General features: G+C 31.1%; 7 protein-coding genes and 2 pseudogenes across 7 annotated transcripts in view; 3 read left to right on the forward strand and 6 right to left on the reverse strand.

Moving 5' to 3' along the window:
• LOC130802061 (protein TIC 214-like) overlaps positions 1 to 828 on the forward strand; it is a 2,103-nt gene extending 1,275 nt beyond the window's left edge. Inside the window, exon 1 of the mRNA XM_057665973.1 lies at positions 1 to 828. This exon is cut by the window's left edge and continues 1,275 nt beyond it. Coding sequence (XP_057521956.1) covers positions 1 to 769 — 769 coding nt within the window. The 3' untranslated portion in view covers positions 770 to 828.
• Positions 829 to 890: 62 nt separating this feature from the next.
• LOC130802544 (NAD(P)H-quinone oxidoreductase subunit 5, chloroplastic-like) lies at positions 891 to 2,977 on the reverse strand. The gene is made up of 2 exons (XM_057666555.1): positions 1,148 to 2,977; positions 891 to 902 (listed from the first exon to the last, which is right to left on the reverse strand). Exons 1-2 carry the CDS (start codon positions 2,975 to 2,977, stop codon positions 891 to 893), a joined length of 1,842 nt encoding a protein of 613 aa, XP_057522538.1.
• Positions 2,978 to 5,287: 2,310 nt separating this feature from the next.
• Positions 5,288 to 6,452, forward strand: LOC130802065 (cytochrome c biogenesis protein CcsA). The gene has a single exon (XM_057665976.1). The coding sequence runs from the start codon at positions 5,485 to 5,487 to the stop codon at positions 6,445 to 6,447; it is 963 nt and encodes a 320-aa protein (XP_057521959.1). The 5' UTR covers positions 5,288 to 5,484; the 3' UTR covers positions 6,448 to 6,452.
• A 178-nt stretch (positions 6,453 to 6,630) lies between these two features.
• LOC130802093 (NAD(P)H-quinone oxidoreductase chain 4, chloroplastic) lies at positions 6,631 to 8,601 on the reverse strand. Its single transcript, XM_057665995.1, has 2 exons — positions 8,300 to 8,601; positions 6,631 to 8,192 (listed from the first exon to the last, which is right to left on the reverse strand). Exons 1-2 carry the CDS (start codon positions 8,599 to 8,601, stop codon positions 6,650 to 6,652), a joined length of 1,845 nt encoding a protein of 614 aa, XP_057521978.1. The 3' UTR covers positions 6,631 to 6,649.
• An 807-nt stretch (positions 8,602 to 9,408) lies between these two features.
• On the reverse strand, positions 9,409 to 9,955 carry LOC130802076 (NAD(P)H-quinone oxidoreductase subunit 6, chloroplastic). The gene has a single exon (XM_057665984.1). It carries the CDS (start codon positions 9,939 to 9,941, stop codon positions 9,411 to 9,413), a length of 531 nt encoding a protein of 176 aa, XP_057521967.1. The 5' UTR covers positions 9,942 to 9,955; the 3' UTR covers positions 9,409 to 9,410.
• A 291-nt stretch (positions 9,956 to 10,246) lies between these two features.
• On the reverse strand, positions 10,247 to 14,295 carry LOC130802085 (uncharacterized). Its single transcript, XM_057665990.1, is given in 4 exon segments — positions 10,247 to 10,813; positions 10,923 to 11,439; positions 12,416 to 12,948; positions 13,007 to 14,295. Coding segments are annotated over 4 exon segments (2,751 nt in total). The 5' UTR covers positions 14,154 to 14,295; the 3' UTR covers positions 10,247 to 10,259.
• Positions 14,296 to 14,463: 168 nt separating this feature from the next.
• Positions 14,464 to 17,008, reverse strand: LOC130802055 (protein TIC 214-like). The gene has a single exon (XM_057665967.1). The coding sequence runs from the start codon at positions 16,709 to 16,711 to the stop codon at positions 14,834 to 14,836; it is 1,878 nt and encodes a 625-aa protein (XP_057521950.1). The 5' UTR covers positions 16,712 to 17,008; the 3' UTR covers positions 14,464 to 14,833.
• A 43-nt stretch (positions 17,009 to 17,051) lies between these two features.
• Positions 17,052 to 20,000, forward strand: part of LOC130802046 (protein Ycf2-like) — a 3,993-nt pseudogene continuing 1,044 nt past the window's right edge.
• LOC130802087 (NAD(P)H-quinone oxidoreductase subunit 2 B, chloroplastic-like) overlaps positions 17,357 to 20,000 on the reverse strand; it is an 8,048-nt pseudogene continuing 5,404 nt past the window's right edge.

Consider the following 20,000-nt stretch of genomic DNA (forward strand, 5'->3'; position numbering starts at 1 on the left):
ATTGAGAAATTCTATGGCTCGAATCTTTAGTATTCTCTTCTTTATTACCTGTGTCTACTATTTAGGCAGAATGCCGTCACCTATTTTTACTAAAAAACTGAAAGAAACCCCAGAAACGAAAGAAAGTGAGGAAGAAACAGAACAGGAAGAAGAGGGATTCACCGAAGAAGATCCTTCTCCTTCCCTTTTTTCGGAAGAAAAGGAGGATCCGGACAAAATCCAAATCGATGAAATGGAAAAGATCCGAGTGAATGGAAAGGACAAAACAAAGGATGAATTCCACTTGCACTTAAAAGAAGCATGCTATAAAAATAGCCCAACTTCGTTAGAAATACTTAAAGAAGAAAAGAAAAACTTCTTCGGGTTTGAAAAATCCCTTCTTTTTCTTCTTTTCGACTATAAACGTTGGAATCGTCCAACGCGATATATAAAAAACAATCGATTTGAAAATGCGGTAAGAAATGAAATGTCACAATATTTTTTTTATACATGTCAAAATGATGGAAAACAAAGAATTTCTTTTACATATCCACCCAGTTTATCAATTTTCTGGGAAATGATACAAAGAAAGATTTCTTTGGATACAACAGAAAAATTCTTATATGATGATGAACTATCCAATAATTGGATTTCTACAAATGAACAAAAAAGAAACAGTTTAAGCAATGAATTAAATAATAGAATTACGGTTCTAGACAAAGACATTTTTTATATAGATGTACTCGATAAAAAAACAAGATTATGCTTAGAAAACAAAATAGTAAATTAATAAAAAAATGGATACATAGAATAAATACCAAAAAAGATACGAGGAGATTCGACCCCCTCCTACATACTTAATACCCTCCCCTACAAAAAAACTGGTAACACCAAAACCATTCGGAATCCCATCAATTATTCGTCTATCAAAAGCAGAAATTAGTTCAGCTAAAGCTCTTACACCCTTAATTAAGAATATTTCATAAAAAGCATCTATATAACCGCGGTTAGCAGACCAATTATATATTATATTTAATATTTTGTCCCCAAAAACTCTCTTTTGACCTTTTTTATCAAATGAATTGATTAAGTCAAAACTTTTTAACGATGAATAAATGGGTTTATACAAAAGGAAGGCTATAAATATTCCTAAATAGGCTATACTCACCGAAAAAGTTGCATTTATCACAAAATCATACCAATCTACGGAATCATTCGAATTTGAATGTAAAAGATTTATAGATGGATTTAACCATTTAGTTAATATATCCAAATCCATTTCTTCTTTATTAAATGGAATTCCTATGAATCCAATAAAAAAAGTAAACAGAATCAATACAATCAGAGGAAATAACATAGTATTGTCCGATTCATGAGGATATAAAGAAATATTCTTATTGGCAAAATCAGTAATAGTAAGAAAAGGTCGCATCATTTTTCGGAAATTTCTATCAATTTGATATGGTTTTTTCGAAAAGAAATGAGTCTTTTCTTTATTATTCAGTGTTAATAAGGTTAATAAAGGAAATTTTGGATTAATGCTTTTTAATTCTTTTTTACCCCATAAAGATATTGAATAAAACGAACTACTTTTTTTTCCACTGTAATTTTTAAAAAAAAGGTTTAAATGGCCTTCAAACGTAAGTAAATAGATTCGAAACATATAAAAGGCGGTTAATCCAGCTGTGAAATAAGCTATTATTGCAAAAATTGGCGAATAGATCCAACTATCATTAAGAATTTCATCTTTGGACCAAAAACAAGCAAGCGGTGGAATACCACAAAGAGAAAGTGTACCTATTAAAAAAGCATTTTTTGTAATTGGCACATGTTTTGTTAACCCCCCCATAAGAATCATATTCTGACTTTTATCCGGAGAATATCCAACAATAGTTTCCATTGAATGAATAATAGATCCGGACCCTAAAAACAATAATGCTTTTGAATAAGCATGAGTAATCAAATGAAATAAAGCCGCTCGATAAGAACCCATACCTAGAGCTAACATCATATAACCCAATTGAGACATTGTAGAATAAGCTAAACTTCGCTTAATGTCTTTTTGAGCAAGAGCTAAAGTCGCGCCTAAAAGTACTGTTATTATACCTATAAAAGATATTCCATACATTATGTAAGGTATAACTATGAAAAGAGGAAGCAGTCGAGCGACTAGAAAAATTCCCGCTGCTACCATGGTAGCAGCATGTATAAGAGCTGAAATAGGGGTAGGTCCCTCCATAGCATCGGGTAACCATACATGAAGGGGAAATTGGGCAGATTTAGCAATTGCACCAGCAAATAATAAGAAAGCACATAAAATACAAAATAAGGAATTGACCTGATTAGCATTAATTAAGTTATTGAATATTTCAAACAAATCCCGAAATTCGAAACTACCTGTTATCCAATAAAGACCTAAAATTCCTAATAATAAACCAAAATCTCCTACACGATTAGTCACAAACGCTTTTTGACAAGCATTTGCGGCAATAGGCCTTGTGAACCAAAAACCTATTAATAGATATGAACACATTCCAACTAATTCCCAAAAAATATAAATTTGTATCAAATTTGAACTAGTAACTAAACCCAACATCGACGTATTGAAAAAACTCATATACGCAAAAAATCGCAAATATCCCTGATCATGAGACATATAATTATCACTATAAATAAGAACCAGAATTGCAACAATAGTAATTAACATTGACATAATAGAAGTAAGTGGATCGAGCAAGTAGCCAAATTCTAAAGAAAAATCATTATTAATGGTCCAAGACCAGACATATTGGTAAATAAAATTACTATTTATTTGCTGAATAGACAGATTCATCGAAAAAACCATAACTATACTTAACAACGAAATACTCGAAAAAGCCCATATCCGTCGAAGATTTTTTGTTGCTATCGGAAAAAAGAAAAGTCCAGCTCCTATTAACAAAGGAACTGGAAGTGGAAGTAAGGGTATGATCCATGCATATTGGTATATATGTTCCATAATAGAATAGAAAATTTTTATATTTTATTTTTTTGTATTTAATTAATATTTATTTTTTTGTTTACGATTCATAGGCTCTTGCCTCTTTTGAAAGAAATCAATAAAAAAATTAAGATATCTAATAACTTAAATCGAAATAGAATTTTTTTTTGTTTTTTTCAAGTCGATATCAAATATTAATATTGATGTGGAAGTATTTTTTTAATATTCAAACCACGAAATTATAATTGGTCAAATTCAAATAATGTATTTGTTAGTAAAAGTGAATACGTAAGAATAAATGCAAAATATTGCATAGGAAGATAAAACAAATTCCACTTTCATTTCGATTTAAGTTATTTCGAAAATATATTCAGAATTTCAGAATTAAAGGCTAAACAAAATCTTAAAATCTATTAAAAGATCTAATAAAGTCAATAATGATAAAAAAAATGAAATATTTTTAATAATTTATTTTGTAGGTTATTCACAATTAATAACTTATTTTATGCAAAATGATTTGATTGTCTTCTATTCCAAACAAAAACATAGAAAAACTTCTATTTTTTTAGTTATCGATTTTTTATATCGGTTACTTTAACTTTACTTTCTAGTTTCTATAACATAGAATAAAAAAATGCCTAAAATCTTGGATCTTTTAAACAAATTCATTTATTGAGATCATTTCAATTTGAAAATAAAAACTTCGATATATTTTCAAAAATGAATTTAAGTTTTTCAATTTAAATCTAATTTAAAGGTTGGGTTATTAAAGTTTTCAATGTGATTTGCTACATACATGGAAATTAAATGTAACACAGCAAAAAGAAATAGAAGAAAAATATAGAAAATATATTTCTAGTTTATAGTTATATTATGTTTTTCCATTTTCAAAAATTGAATAATAGAGGGTATCGTCTAGAATCTAAATACATAGATAATTAATAGAAAACAAAGATTCGTTTGAACACTAGATGTCTTTCACATCCAAAATCTAACACTGAATAATCAATTAAAATTGAAATGGCAGTTCCAAAAAAACGTACTTCGATTTACAAAAAGCGTATTCGAAAAAATCTTTGGAAAAAAAAGGGGCATTGGGCAGCGTTAAAAGCCTTTTCTTTAGCAAAATCTATTGCTACTGGGAATTCCAAAAGTTTTTTTGTAAGAAAAATAAGTAATCAAACCTTGGAATAATCCAAATCCACGTGACTCAAAGAAAAAAGGTATACCAAATTCGGAATAATTTCCTTTTTTATTTAGAATCAAAAATATCGAAAAGAAACGATTTAAATTTTAAATAAGTTTGGATTTACTAAATATTTCGAACTATATAAAATTGGGACTTTTTGTTTATGATATGGAAAATAACAACTCTTAAGCCGACCATAAAATAGTACTTTTTGTTTGAAAAACTATATATAGAGAATATTTCATCACCTTTTTTTTGAGTCTATTTTTGTTATTTATAAGATATAAGATGGGGATTTTTTTCCCCATCAACCCTTAATCAACCCTTTAATATATTTATATATATTTATTTTGTCACAATACAATAAAAAAACTCAGAAAAGTTTTTTCTATCTATTTTGTAAAAAAAGACAAATAGAAAGTGGTTCCACTTTAACTTACGGAAGCATTCTTTCTTGAAGTTGCTATATTCTCTATATTCCCCCGTTGAAAATAAATAAAAAGCCCTTTAAATTTAAAACTATATTTTAGTTTTACTTGAATATTATATATATGTGGAAAGAATTTTTTTTTTTTGTTTTTGAAAAACGTTTCAATAGAGATCCGGATTTTTTTATATGCTATATCCGGTTCAATACTTACCCGTAAAAATTCTACCAATTTGTTTATTTTGTTTATTTTGGATAAAAAACTATCTATTTAAAGAAAAAATCCTTTCGATGCCGTGTTGAATTTTGGATCCAAACTATTCGATTTTTTTATGTAGTGCAATAATCTATGTATTTGTTATTTGTTAGTTTTGAAATCAGCTAAAAAATTATTTTTTTTTTATCAAAAAAAGAAAGTGAGAAAGACCTTTATTGAGGTCTATCCTGGGCTGAAACGAAGAATCTTCTAGTTACAAGGTTTTATTTCAAGAAAACATAAACTATACAAAAGTCCGTTGACAAATTAAAAGAGTACTATAAAATTAAATTAAAAATTGATTTAAAATACAAAAAAAATAACGAAAAAAGTTATTATTATCATGAATATGAACCATTTCAATTTTGGTTTGCAAATACTTTTGTAGTCATTTTGATTTAATTGAAATGGTTCAAAAAATAAAATACTATATTGAATTAATCTCGACGAATAAATAAAAATGGGTTATTATGATTTCAAACAAGCCGCTATGGTGAAATCGGTAGACACGCTGCTCTTAGGAAGCAGTGCGAGAGCATCTCGGTTCGAGTCCGAGTGGCGGCATGACATTGTTGAAATTCTTAAAAAATTTCAACAGTCCTATAACCTATAATAAATAATGAAAATGCATTTTTTTTTTTTAATTTTATATTATGATTTTTTCCACTTTAGAGCATATTTTAACTCATATTTCCTTTTCAACGGTTTCCGTTGTAATTATACTCCATTTGATCACTTTATTAGTCAATGAAAAAGTAGGACTATATAATTCATTCGAAAACGGCATGATAGTTACTTTTTTCTGTCTAACAGGATTATTAATTACTCGTTGGGTTTATTGGAAACATTTACCATTAAGTGATCTATATGAATCATTAATCTTCCTTTCCTGGAGTTTCTACCTTAGTCATTTGATTCCATATTTTTTAAAAAAAGATAAAAATTCATTAAGTGCAATAACTGCGCCAAGTGCTATTTTGACTCAAGGATTTGCTACGTCGGGCTTTTTAACAGAAATGCATCAATCCGCAATATTAGTACCCGCTCTCCAATCTCAATGGTTAATGATGCATGTAAGTATGATGGTATTAGGTTATGCAGCTCTTTTATGTGGATCATTATTATCAGTAACACTTCTAACGATTACATTTCAAAAATATATTTTTGATAAACGAAAATATGTATTAAATAAGTCATTTTTCTTCGCTGAGATTCAATACATGAATGAAAAAACCAATAGTGTCCAAAACACTTCGCCCTTTTATGTTCGAAATTATTACAGATCCCAATTGATTGAACAGCTGGATCATTGGAGTTATCGTGTTATTAGTCTAGGCTTTATCTTTTTAACTATGGGTATTCTTTCAGGAGCAGTATGGGCCAATGAGGCGTGGGGATCGTATTGGAATTGGGACCCCAAAGAAACTTGGGCATTTATCACTTGGACCGTATTTGCAATTTATTTACATATCCGAACAAATCGAAATTTTCGGAGTGCAAGTTCTGCAATTGTGGCGTTTATAGGTTTTCTTATAATTTGGATATGCTATTTTGGGGTCAATCTATTAGGAATAGGGCTACATAGTTATGGTTCATTTCCATTAACGCTTAATTAAATGGAAGAAAAGACCTTACAAATACAAATATAGGACAAGACATAAGCAAGTTTATTATAAGCAGGTGAGAACCGTTTAAATCATGATTTAAACGGTTCTCACAAACGTTAAACATGCCTGATTCGAATTGCGATTCAGTTTTGTTTCTTTGTTATGTAAAGAAAACTTCCTTTTCATTTGATTTAATCAAATGAAAAGAAATCTATCTATAAAAAAAATTCGATACAATAGCTTCCACTTTCTCAACTGATAGTGAGAGAACGAAATCTGGGTAAACTCCAATACCTAGTACTGGCAGAAAGATAGAAGTCGAAACAAACAACTCTCGCGGCCCAGCATCAAAAAAGTAAGAGTTTGTACTGTTAAATAATTTATATCCATAGAACATTTGACGTAACATAGATAATAAATAAATAGGAGTTAATACCATTCCAATTGCCATTCCAAAAATAATTAGTATTTTAGGTATTAATAGATATTTTTGGCTGGTAATTATTCCAAAAAATACTATTAATTCTGCAATGAAACCACTCATTCCCGGTAGTGCAAGGGATGCCATTGAAAAGCTACTAAAGAGTGTGAATATTTTTGGCATTGGAATCGCTATTCCGCCCATTTCGTCGAGATAAACAAGACGTATTCTATCGTAACTCGTTCCCGCTAAGAAAAAAAGTGCAGCACCAATAAATCCATGAGAAATTATTTGTAAAATGGCCCCATTAAGCCCCGTATCAGTTATAGAACTAATTCCTATAATTATGAAACCCATGTGAGATACAGAGGAATAGGCTATTCTTTTTTTTAAATTACGTTGCCCGGGAGATGTTGAAGCTGCATAGATTATTTGTATTGTGCCTATTATTATCAACCAAGGAGAAAATATAGAATGAGCGTGAGGTAATAATTCCATATTGATCCGAATCAATCCATATGCTCCCATTTTTAATAAGATTCCAGCTAGAAGCATACAAGTACTGTAATGTGCTTCTCCGTGGGTATCTGGTAACCATGTATGTAAAGGTATAATGGGCAATTTGACAGCAAAAGCAATAAAAAATCCAATATAGAATATTATTTCTAATGCTACAGGATACGATTGATTAATTAATGTTTCCAAATTTAATGTCGGTTCATTGGAACCATATAAACCAATACCCAGAACTCCCAATAATAGAAAAATGGAACCCCCTGCAGTATACAAAATAAATTTCGTAGCAGAGTAGAGACGTTTTTTTCCTCCCCACATGGATAAAAGTAGATAAACAGGAATTAATTCTAATTCCCACATTAGGAAAAAAAGTAAAAGGTCTCGGGACGAAAATGATCCTATTTGACCACTATACATTGCTAACATTAGGAAATGGAATAATCGAGAATCTCGAGTAACCGGCCAAGCCGCTAGAGTAGCTAAAGTGGTGATGAATCCCGTCAGTAAAATGGGTCCTATCGAAAGTCCGTCAATTCCTAATCTCCAATGGAAATCAAAAAATTGGATCCATTTATAATCTTCTGACAGTTGGATTAATGGATCGTCCGGTTGGAAATGATAACAAAACGCATAAGTTGTTAGAAGGAGCTCTAAAATGGATATACATATAGTATACCAGCGGATAACCTTATTTCCTCTATGAGGAAATAAGAAAATTAAAGAACCTGCAAATATGGGTAAAACTACAATTGTTGTTAACCAGGGAAAATAATTCGTAGTAAAGACAAGATACACTTGGGCCAAAAAAACCCGTACCCAAAAAGATATTTTTTGGGGTACGGGTTTTTGTCGGTAAAAAAAATCCAATGATAGAATAAATGGATTCAAATGGAATTTTCTGAAACGTATCAATAAGCTAGACCCATACTGCGAGTTGTTTCATGCCATAAATAAACTCGAACGCTTAAAAAATCTGTTGGACAAGCAGATTCACATCTCTTACAACCAACACAATCCTCTGTTCTTGGAGCAGAAGCTATTTGTTTAGCCTTACATCCATCCCAAGGTATCATTTCTAATACATCTGTGGGGCAAGCTCGGACACATTGAGTACATCCTATACATGTATCATAAATCTTAACTGAATGTGACATTGGATCTATAATTTTTTTAACTTCATTAATTTTCGATCTAGTTCTAGTTCTAGTAAAGTAAATGAAATACATATTAAAATACCAGATGAATAAATTACCAGACGAATCGATGATTTCCCAGAAGTTCGATCTAATTCTAGATTGGATCGGCGACTTATTAGAATATTAGAAACTAAATATAAAATAGATAAATGTAAAAGAGGTCCAAAATACTTTGATTTCTTACATTTGTGAAAGTATATCTTAAAGTGTGATATCTAGGAATTTAATTTGAATTAATGATTATTCAAATTTCAATTTCTAGAATAAAATTTTAGACTAAAAAAATGAAAAAATAAATACTATAAACTATTTATTCAATAAATTCGATTGATTGATACGAATTGATTTTCTGTTACGATAAATTGAAGAAACAATAGCCGGGCCAATAGCTGCTTCAGCGGCTGCAATAGCTATAACAAAAATTGAGAAAATATTTCCTTTTAATTGGCGACTATCAAAAAAATCAGAAAATGTTACAAAATTTAGATTAACTGCATTCAATATAAGTTCAAGACACATCAGAGCCCGAACCAAATTTCGACTCGTGACTAATCCATAAATGCCGATCGAAAATAAAAAAGAACTCAAAACAAGTACATGTTCGAGTATCATTGACCAACTCCTTATCAATCTCTATTCATTTGAATATGAACAACAATTAAACCCATTTGATTAACTAGAATATAATAAGTTATAATACAAAAAAAAATGAAGAACAAAAAAATGATATGATAATAGAATAATAAATTGAATTAAACCAATTTGATTGACTAGAATGAAAATGAATATGATAAAATATCATTTTTTTTGATTGCTATTTTAAAAAATCAAATGAATTATTATTGACGAGCCACGCCAATTGCACCTATTAAAGCAACTAAAAGAATTATTGAAATGAGTTCAAATGGAAGAAAAAAATCGGTTGATAAATGAATTCCTATTTGTTGACTAGCGCTTATCAGATCTTGTTCTAGAATCTGATTTGATTTTGTAGTCCAAATAATCCCATACCAGGACGTATTTAGAATAGTAATAGTTAATGAAACAAAAAGACTTGCACAAACCAATAAGGTAATCCCGTCCCCCACAGTCCACAGACGGAAATCTGTGTCATATTCCGGACCATTCATGAACATTACAGAAAATATTATTAATATATTTATAGCTCCCACATAAATAAGGAGTTGTGCAGAAGCTACAAAATGGGAATTTGCTAGAATATAGAATAAAGATATACAAACAAGAACCAATCCTAACGAAAAAGCAGAAAAAATTGTATTGGTAAATAATACTACTCCTAGACCACCTAATATAAGGCCCGACCCCAGAAAAACTAAAAGAAAATCATGTATTGGTCCAGGTAAATCCATTATATGTAAAATAAGAAATAAAAAAATCGGAATGTTTCATGATTTTATTGACTTGAACAGGAAAAAAAAAGTTTATGCATTTTTGATTTTAAATCCTAATGCGTATCACTTGATGTGAGTAAAGTAAAGTTATTGAACCTATCGCATTGGTTTGGGTAGTTCGCAACTAAAACTATTTAAAACCATTACAATTACAGTAAACATATTTAAAATCCAAATAAAGTTTCGATTTTCACCAATAAATAGGAATATTGAATAATCAAAATTTATAGTTATTGAACAAGAAAAAAAAGAAATTTAATAATTGAGAATTGCTCTTCAATCACGGAATTGCTCTTTTGGTTGAGGTGAATTCAAAATTGGTCGAATTGTGTAATCATCAGTTATTGATATTGGTAAACGGCCCAGAGAAATTTGATTATAATTTAATTCGTGACGATCATAAGTCGAAAGCTCATATTCTTCAGTCATTGATAAACAATTTGTTGGACAATACTCAACACAATTACCACAAAAAATACAAATTCCGAAATCAATGCTATAATTAAGCAACCGTTTCTTTCGAAGATCCGTTTCCAATTTCCAATCAACAACGGGTAAATCTATAGGACATGCACGAACACATACTTCACAAGCAATGCATTTATCAAATTCAAAATGAATTCGACCACGAAAACGCTCTGATGTGATCAATTTTTCATACGGATATTGAATAGTTACGGGTAAACGATTAGCGTGGGATAAAGTAATCATAAAACCTTGACCAATGTACCTTGCCGCACGTATTGTTTGTTGACCATAATTGATGAACCCAGTTACCATAGGGAACATATAGTAAATATCAATAAAAAAAAATAAGATTTTGTTTCTTTCTCTTGTTTGGAACAAGTTGTGAATTAAGTTAGAGTGAATATAAAATATTCTTTTTTTTTAGAATTTATAATGAAAGGAGTTGGGAAGAAGTTGTTAATAATAGATTACCTAAAGAAATAGGTAAAAGAAATTTCCATCCAAGATTTAATAATTGGTCCATTCTCAGTCTAGGTAAAGTCCATCTTGTTGTGATAGGAATGAACAAGAACAAAAAAGTTTTAGCTAATGTAATGAAAATACTAATTGTCGTTCCAAAAACTCCATCTATTTTATTTATTTCAAAAAAGCCAGAAATGACTATGTGTGGAATAGAAAGATTCCAACCACCCAAATAAAGAACGGTTACAAATAAAGAAGAGATTAGTAGATTTAGATAAGACGCAACATAAAATAAACCAAATTTAATACCGGAATATTCGGTTTGATAACCTGCTACTAATTCTTCTTCTGCTTCTGGTAAATCAAAAGGCAATCTCTCGCATTCAGCTAGAGAAGAAATTATAAAAACAATAAACCCTATAGGTTGCCGCCACAAATTCCATCCCAAAAAACCATATTTTGATTGTGCCTCAACTATATCAACTGTACTTAAACTGTTAGATAATCATAGTCGATGAGAAAATCACTCTTGTCATCGCTATTACAGAACCGTACATGAGATTTTCACCTCATACGGCTCCTCAAGAGCCATAAATAAATCTAAGGACTGATTGATATTCTTTAAATCTTCATATGCTTGTAGAAGAAGTAAATTTCAAATCAATCGAAAAATCCTGAATTAGACCAATGAAATTCTGTCTGCTATGCTCTAACAAATGCTTCGGAATTGATCTCATCCTTTACTTTAACTAACTTTCAAGAATTTCCATTTTTTTTTAGTAATAACTTAATGCTTGAATATGGATATTGGAAAAATATTTTTTTATAATTCCAGTTATATATTTTATATTTTTATATTCATATTATCTTTTTTTTTTCGACCTCTTATTTCCTGGATTTTTTTTAGTCTTAAAATAAAAAAGTAAAAGATTACTTCGTTCCTGATAGTTATTCACTTAATCAGTGGATAGGAGCATACTCTGGATCGGAATTTGTGGGAGTACTACTTGATCATTTCTACAAATTTAAAGTCTCAATTCGTATTTATTTTATGTAAAAATATCTCGTCGGATAAGTTACACAATCTCTATTACATACAAATCCTTTGTGTACTTTGGTGTTCCTAATCATCCACTCATGTTTATTCAACCTCTATGGTAATTCATATCATCCATTTTTATACAGAGAAAAAAAAAAGAAAGTAAAAACTCCATAATTCGTTTCAACCCGCTTCAAGTCAGGATAACCAATCTTGGGGGAAACAGCCTTGACGGCTTATGTTTATTTTTGTTTAACCCTTGTACATAGGCAATGAGATTCAACTTTTTACTGCAAATTTGAAAGCTGTTTTCTTTCACTCATCTAACTATCTGGTTTACTTTATCAACCCGATCAGTAACTAACAAAAAGGAAGATACTATTCAATCCATTTCATTTTTATTCTTAGAAACCCAAAATAAAAAGAAATGAGGCAAGGGTAGACCCATGTTTCAACGAATCACACGTAGAGATATTGCTAACACACATAGAGTTAATGGTATTTCATAACTAATTGATTGAGCAGCTGCCCGTAGACCACCTAAAAAGGAATATTTATTATTTGATCCATATCCTGACATAAGAAGTCCAATTGGAGCAATACTTGAAATGGCAATCCATAAAAAAACACCAATACTTAAATCGGCTAGAACAAGTCGAGAACCAAAAGGAATTACTGAATAACTTAGTAGAATTGATATAACTGCTATAGAGGGTCCAATACTAAACAAATACGTATCCCCTCTAGACGGAAGAAGGTTTTCTTTAAAAAGTAGTTTTGTTCCGTCCGCCAGAGCTTGAAGAATTCCCAAAGGACCGGCATATTCAGGTCCAATACGTTGTTGTATACCTGCGGATATTTGTCTTTCTAACCACACAATTACTAGTACACCTATTGTGATTCCCAATACGAGAATCAAAATAGGGAAAAGCAGCCATATAGTCCCATAAACCTCTTTTAAGGATTCCAATCTGGAAAAAGAATTGATAGCTTGTACTTTTGTTATATCAATTATCATTTCAACGATCAACTTCTCCCATAATGATATCTATGCTACCTAGTATCGTCATAATATCAGCCAATTTCATTTTTTTAACTAACTGAGGAAGAATTTGCAAATTGATAAAACCCGGCGGGCGAATTTTCCATCGCCAAGGAAAAACACTCTGATCTCCTATCAAAAAGATTCCTAATTCGCCTTTTGGGGCTTCTACTCTTACATACAGTTCTTGTTTCGACAATTCAAAAGCAGGAGATGGTTTTTTACTAATGAATCGATATTCAAAATCATTCCATTCAGGATATTTTATTTTATTAAAGCGTCGAATTTCTAAATTTTCATAAGGACCCCCCGGAATTCCTTCTAACGCTTGTTGAATAATTTTTATAGATTCTGCCATTTCACTGATTCGGATTAAATAACGAGCTAATGAGTCTCCTTCTTTTTGCCATTGAACTTCCCAATCAAATTCGTCGTAACACTCATAATGATCAACTTTACGAAGATCCCATTGTATTCCGTAAGCTCGTAACATCGGTCCTGATAAACCCCAATTTATTGCTTCTTCTCCACTAATAATGCCTATGTTTTCAACTCGTTCTAAAAAAATAGGATTTCGCGTAATAAGTTGTTGGTATTCAGTAAGTCCTATTAAAAAATAATCACAAAAATCTAAACATTTATCTATCCACCCATAAGGTAGATCGGCAGCTACTCCTCCAATACGAAAATAATTATGCATCATTCTCATACCGGTGGCAGCTTCGAATAAATCATATATCAACTCTCTTTCTCTGAAAATATAGAAGAAGGGGGTCTGCGCACCAATATCTGCCATAAAGGGGCCTAGCCATAACAAATGAGAAGCTATACGACTTAATTCCAACATGATTACTCTGATATAGCTAGCCCTTTTAGGGACTTGAATATTTCCCAATTGTTCGGGTCCATTTACAGTTATTGCTTCTGTGAACATAGTAGCTAAATAATCCCAACGTGTTACATAAGGCAAATATTGTATAATTGTTCGGTTTTCCGCAATTTTTTCCATACCTCTGTGTAAATAACCCACTATTGGTTCACAGTCAATAACATCTTCACCGTCTAAAGTAACGATGAGTCGGAGAACGCCATGCATTGATGGATGGTGAGGGCCCATATTGACTATCATGAGGTCTTTTCTGGAAGTTGGTACAGTCATAGGTTTTTCCCCGATTCATTTTTTCACGAATTCATTTTTCCATGAATTGATGAAAACAAAAAAAGTTCATCAAAATTCAATTCAAGATCTAATAAATCAAATAATTCAAAACAACTCTTCAAATTAACGTGTTTTTAGTTCTCGAATGTTCAATTGGCTGATTAATTCTTTATAACGTATTCTGTTTTTATTTGACAAATAAGCCAGTAGTCGTTGACGTTTTCCCAGAATTTTTCGTAAACCTCTTTGTGATGAATAATCTTTTTTGTGCAATTCCAAATGTGAAGTAAGTCTTCGTATCTTATTGGTAAAACACAATACTTGAAATTCAACAGACCCCCTATTTTCTTCTTTTTTTTCATTCGAAATAACAGATATGAATGAATTTTGTTTCATAAATTCTTACTCTTCCTTACCTTTTTTATTTTTACAAAATATGGAATTTTACGGATCAGTAATAATAATGCCATCTGTTTTACTCTGTTATATACAATATCTTAACCTTATTTTATTGATACATTTTATCAAAGAAACTTAATAAATAAAATTCTCTTGATTCATTTCAAGATCCAATTGATAATTCATTGAATTAGTATTCATGTATCAGACTTGAATGTATGACAAGGCGTGTGTACATCTATTTCTCTATCAAATAATAGGGAATCTATAAGACAAATGGATCATAAATTTATTTTTAATTGCGGATACATATGGATTCGTAAGATACTAAAACGACTTCCGTTATTAGTATCAAACCAATAACGATTCATACAAGCTAAATCTTCCAATCTATAATTTGGCCAAAGAAATAATTTTAATTTTCTAAGTGTATTTTTATCTCGATCAATATCTTTGTTTTCATCAAAAAATGGACTACAATTTTTTACCTGAGTTCCATTATAAAATGTTGGGTTTGTATTCATACCTTTATTATTATTCCTTGAATTTAAACAAATTAGAATTCTCAATTCTCTTCGACGCCTAGGAGATAAAATATTTTCAGGAGCAAGCAAGTCAAAATGGTTTTTGTCTCGTTCACCGAAAATGCTTTTATCAACATTTTCACTATATCGTTTTTGATTTTTTTGGTGTTTACTCTTATGCACCAATGAAATACCTATCGTTTGATATATAATAAATTGGCCGTTGTCTTTTGCAGACAGACGAAACGGTTCAATAATGAGTAGTCCCCTTTCCGCCAATTCTCTACAAATGAAATCCTCGTTACGTGGTAGTATATCTAAATTCATTTCTCTTTTTTCTACAGCGGAGATAGCAATTTCTATTGGATTTATCGATTTAAGCAAGAAACAATATACTTTGATATTATTCAGCAGTTTTTTCTCCAAGGTTTTGTCCCATCTGAGTTGAAGTTGAACAAGCCAATATCTTTTCAGTAAGAGATCCATTTCTGTTTCTATACCACTCTTGGATTGTTTTTTCTTTCTAGGCTTTTTCAGATTTGATCCTATATAATCTTCTTCAATATCTTTTTGTCCATTTGAGAAAACAGATTCAGAGTTGTCTTGACCATCTGATCCAAGAGTTTCTTTACTTATAAATTCATTTTCGCCTTGATTCTTATTTTTTAATTCAAAATATTTTTTTTCATTTGAAGGTATAAAGGGATTCGTTTTTTTATTTCTATTGATGTTTTTATTTTCACTAAAATTTTCACTTACATTCGAATTTGAAAAAAGAAAATTTATTGGTATAAACCAAGGTTTCATTTTATATGCATTATAAAAGAAGAGAAATTCGGAGAAAAACCAAAAGTCTAGATTTGATATGGGACGACTTAGTATTTCTTCATTCATTCCCATCCAATCCAAAACGTTTTTTTTTTGATGGGGTTGGTTGATTTCTTGATAAATTGGTGTGTAAAAAATACTTTTCTTATCAATTTTATCAACAATTTGATAACTCTTAAGTTCAGTTTTAGTATTTTCATTCCTGCCAATACTGATATCGACCCAGGCCTCAATGTTGACTTTCTTTCGAAGACAAAAATGAATAATTTTCAAATCCAAAAATTTTCTATCGGTCTTTTTCTCTATATCCATATCCATAATATTTTTTATTCCTAAATAATTAGTGATAGGGATATTCCACCACATGTCAATGAATTTGTCTTTATTTAGGTTGTAATTATAAATAGAAGAAAATTCATTGGTCTTATTTACTTGGAATGGGCTCCCATAACTATATGTATATGAATTGTTTTTATCTTCATAATAAAGAAATTTATATGATAAAACATCATATCTATAGTTCTTTTTAAAATTTGATTTTTTATTTGGCAATAAGAATAAAAAGTTTTCAATATTATTTGTATTTTCAATGGCAAAATGTTCAGTTATTCTATTCCGCACTTTTTGGGGTACTAATTGAGACCATTTTATCTGGGATAAATCATATTGATAATTACTTTGCAATTTTAACCAGTTTTTCCATTGATTCATTCCAGAATTCGGAAGTTTTTTAGTCTTTAGCTCGGAATGAGTTATTCCTTGGGTTCCAAAATAATCTTTTATTTCATTTTTAAGAAATAACGACATTCCGCGATACTGAAGAACAGATCTTACCTTGTATAAGTCAAAAATAGGGGTTTGAGATAATTTGTAAAATACGTAGGCTTGTGACAAAAAAGCCAAATTAGAAAAAATATTCGAATTCTTATTAATCTCGTCATTACTAAAAAACAGCAAAAATGCTTTTTTTATATTCGAAATAAACGAATTTTTTTTTTTATTTGTTTTCTCAAGCCTTTCATGATTTTTTTCATTTTCATTAGTGTAAATGGATTTATCAATCCAGTTTTTTGTTGATTCAAGAAAAAGTTGTGTATTAATTCTGGGAATAATCAAAAAATAATCGAAATAAAGTTGTGTATTAATTATGGATGATCATGATACTTTCCAAAAATCGAAATTCTTGATCAATGGAGGAACAATATCACCATTTTTGTTCAATAAGATACCAAAGTGGATGATTGACTCATTCCATACTAGAAATAATCGCGGGAAATCCTTTGATACCACGGATTCCTATTTCTCAATGATATCCCACGATCAAAACAATTGGTTGAATCCCGTAAAACCATTTCATAGAAGTTCATTGATATCTTCTTTTTATAAAGCAAATCGACTTCGATTCTTGAATAATCCACATCACTTCTGCTTCTATTGTAACAAAAGATTCCCTTTTTATATGGAAAAGGCCCGTATCAATAATTCTGATTTTACATATAGACAATTCCTCAATATCTTGTTCATTCACAACAAAAAATTTTCTTTGTGTGTCGGTAAAAAAAAACATGCTTTTTTGGAGAGAGATACTATTTCACCAATTGAGTCACAGGTATCTAACATATGCATACCTAACGATTTTCCAATTCGATCCGATCTATTCGTTCGTAGAACTATTTACTCGATCGCAGGCATTTCTGGAACACCTCTAACAGAGGGACAAATAGTCCATTTTGAAAGAACTTATGGTAAACCACCTCTTTCCAATATGAATCTATCTGATTCAGAAAGGAAGAACTTGCATCAGTATCTCAATCTCAATTTCGGTTTGATTTACACTCTATGTTCTGAGAAATATTTACTATCGGAAAAGAGGAAAAAACGGAGTCTTTGTCTAAAGAAATGCGTTGAGAAAGGGCAGATGTATAGAGCCTTTCAACGAGATAGTGCTTTTTCAACTCTCTCAAAATGGAATCTATTCCAAACATATATGCCATGGTTCCTTACTTCGACAGGGTACAAATATCTAAATTTTCTATTTTTAGATACTTTTTCAGACCTATTGTCAATACTAAGTAGCAATCCAAAATTTTTATCTATTCTTCATGATATTATGTACAGATCAGATATATCATGGCGAATTCTTCAGAAAATTTTGTATCTTCCACAATGGAATCTGATAAGTGAGATTTCGAGTAAGTGTTTACATAATCTTCTTCTGTACGAAAAAACGATTCATCAAAATAATGAGTCACCATTGATATGGACACATCTGGGATCGCCAAATGTTCGGGAGTTCTTCTATTCAATCCTTTTCCTTCTTCTTCTTGCTGGATATCTCGTTCATACACATCTTCTCTTTGTTTTTCGAGCCTCTAGTGAGTTACAGACAGAGTTCGAAAAGGTCAAATCTTTGATGATTCCATCATACATGATTGAGTTGCGAAAACTTCTGGATAGGTATCCTACATCGGAACCGAATTCCTTCTGGTTAAAGAATCTCTTTTTGGTTGCTTTGGAACAATTAGGAGATTCCCTAGAAGAAATATGGGGTTCTGTTTCTGGCGACAACATGCTATTGGGTAGTGGTCCCGCTTATGGGTTCAAATCAATACGTTCTAAGAAAAAATATTTGAATATTAATCTAATCGATATCATCGATCTCATAAGTATCATACCAAATCCCATCAATCGAATCACTTTTTCGAGAAATACGAGACATCTAAGTCATACAAGTAAAGAGATCTATTCATTGATAAGAAAAAGAAAAAGGGTGAACGGTGATTGGATTGATGATAAAATAGAATCCTGGGTCGCGAGCAGTGATTCGATTGATGATGAAGAAAGAGAATTCTTGGTTCAGTTCTCCACTTTAACGACAGAAAAAAGGATTGATAAAATTCTATTGAGTCTGACTCATAGTGATCATTTATCAAAGAATGACTCTGGTTATCAAATGATTGAACAACCGGGAGCAATTTACTTACGACACTTAGTTGACATTCATAAAAAGTATCTAATGAATTATGAGTTCAATACATCTTGTTTAACAGAAAGACGAGTATTCCTTGCTCATTATCAGACAATCACTTATTCACAAACCTCGTGTGGGGCTAATAGTTTTCATTTCCCATCTCATGGAAAACCCTTTTCGCTCCGATTAGCCCTATCCCCCTCTAGAGGTATTTTAGTGATAGGTTCTATAGGAACTGGACGATCCTATTTGGTCAAATACCTAGCGACAAACTCCTATGTTCCTTTTATTACGGTATTTCTGAACAAGTTCCTGGATAACAAGCCTAAAGGTTCTCTTATTGATCTTAGTGACGATATTTATGCTAGTGCTAGTGACGATATTGATGCTAGTGACTATATTGATGCTAGTGACGATATCGATTATGACCTTGATACGGAGCTGGAGCTGCTAACTATGGATATGATGCCGGAAATAGACCCATTTTCTATCACCCTTCAATTCGAATTAGCAAAAGCAATGTCTCCTTGCATAATATGGATTCCAAACATTCATGATCTGGATGTGAATGAGTCGAATTACTTATCCCTCGGTCTATTAGTGAACTATCTCTCCAGGGATTGTGAAAAAGGGTCTACTAGAAATATTCTTGTTATTGCTTCGACTCATATTCCGCAAAAAGTGGATCCCGCTCTAATAGCCCCGAATCAATTAAATACATGCATTAAGATACGAAGGCTTCGTATTCCACAACAACGAAAGCACTTTTTGACTCTTTCATATACTAGGGGATTTCACTTGGAAAAGAAAATGTTCCATACTAATGGATTCGGGTCCATAACCATTGGTTCCAATGTACGAGATCTTGTAGCACTTATCAATGAGGCCCTATCGATTAGTATTACACAGAAGAAATCCATTCTAGACACTAATACAATTTGATCCGCTCTTCATAGACAAACTTGGGATTTGCGATCCCAGGTAAGATCGGTTCAGGATCATGGGATCCTTTTCTATCAGATAGGAAGGGCTGTTGCACAAAATGTACTTCTAAGTAATTGCCCTATAGATCCTATATCTATCTATATGAAGAAGAAATCATGTAACGAAGGGGATTCTTATTTG

This window comes from Amaranthus tricolor, chromosome 16 (genome assembly GCF_026212465.1).
Source record: "Amaranthus tricolor cultivar Red isolate AtriRed21 chromosome 16, ASM2621246v1, whole genome shotgun sequence".
Taxonomy (NCBI): domain Eukaryota; kingdom Viridiplantae; phylum Streptophyta; class Magnoliopsida; order Caryophyllales; family Amaranthaceae; genus Amaranthus; species Amaranthus tricolor.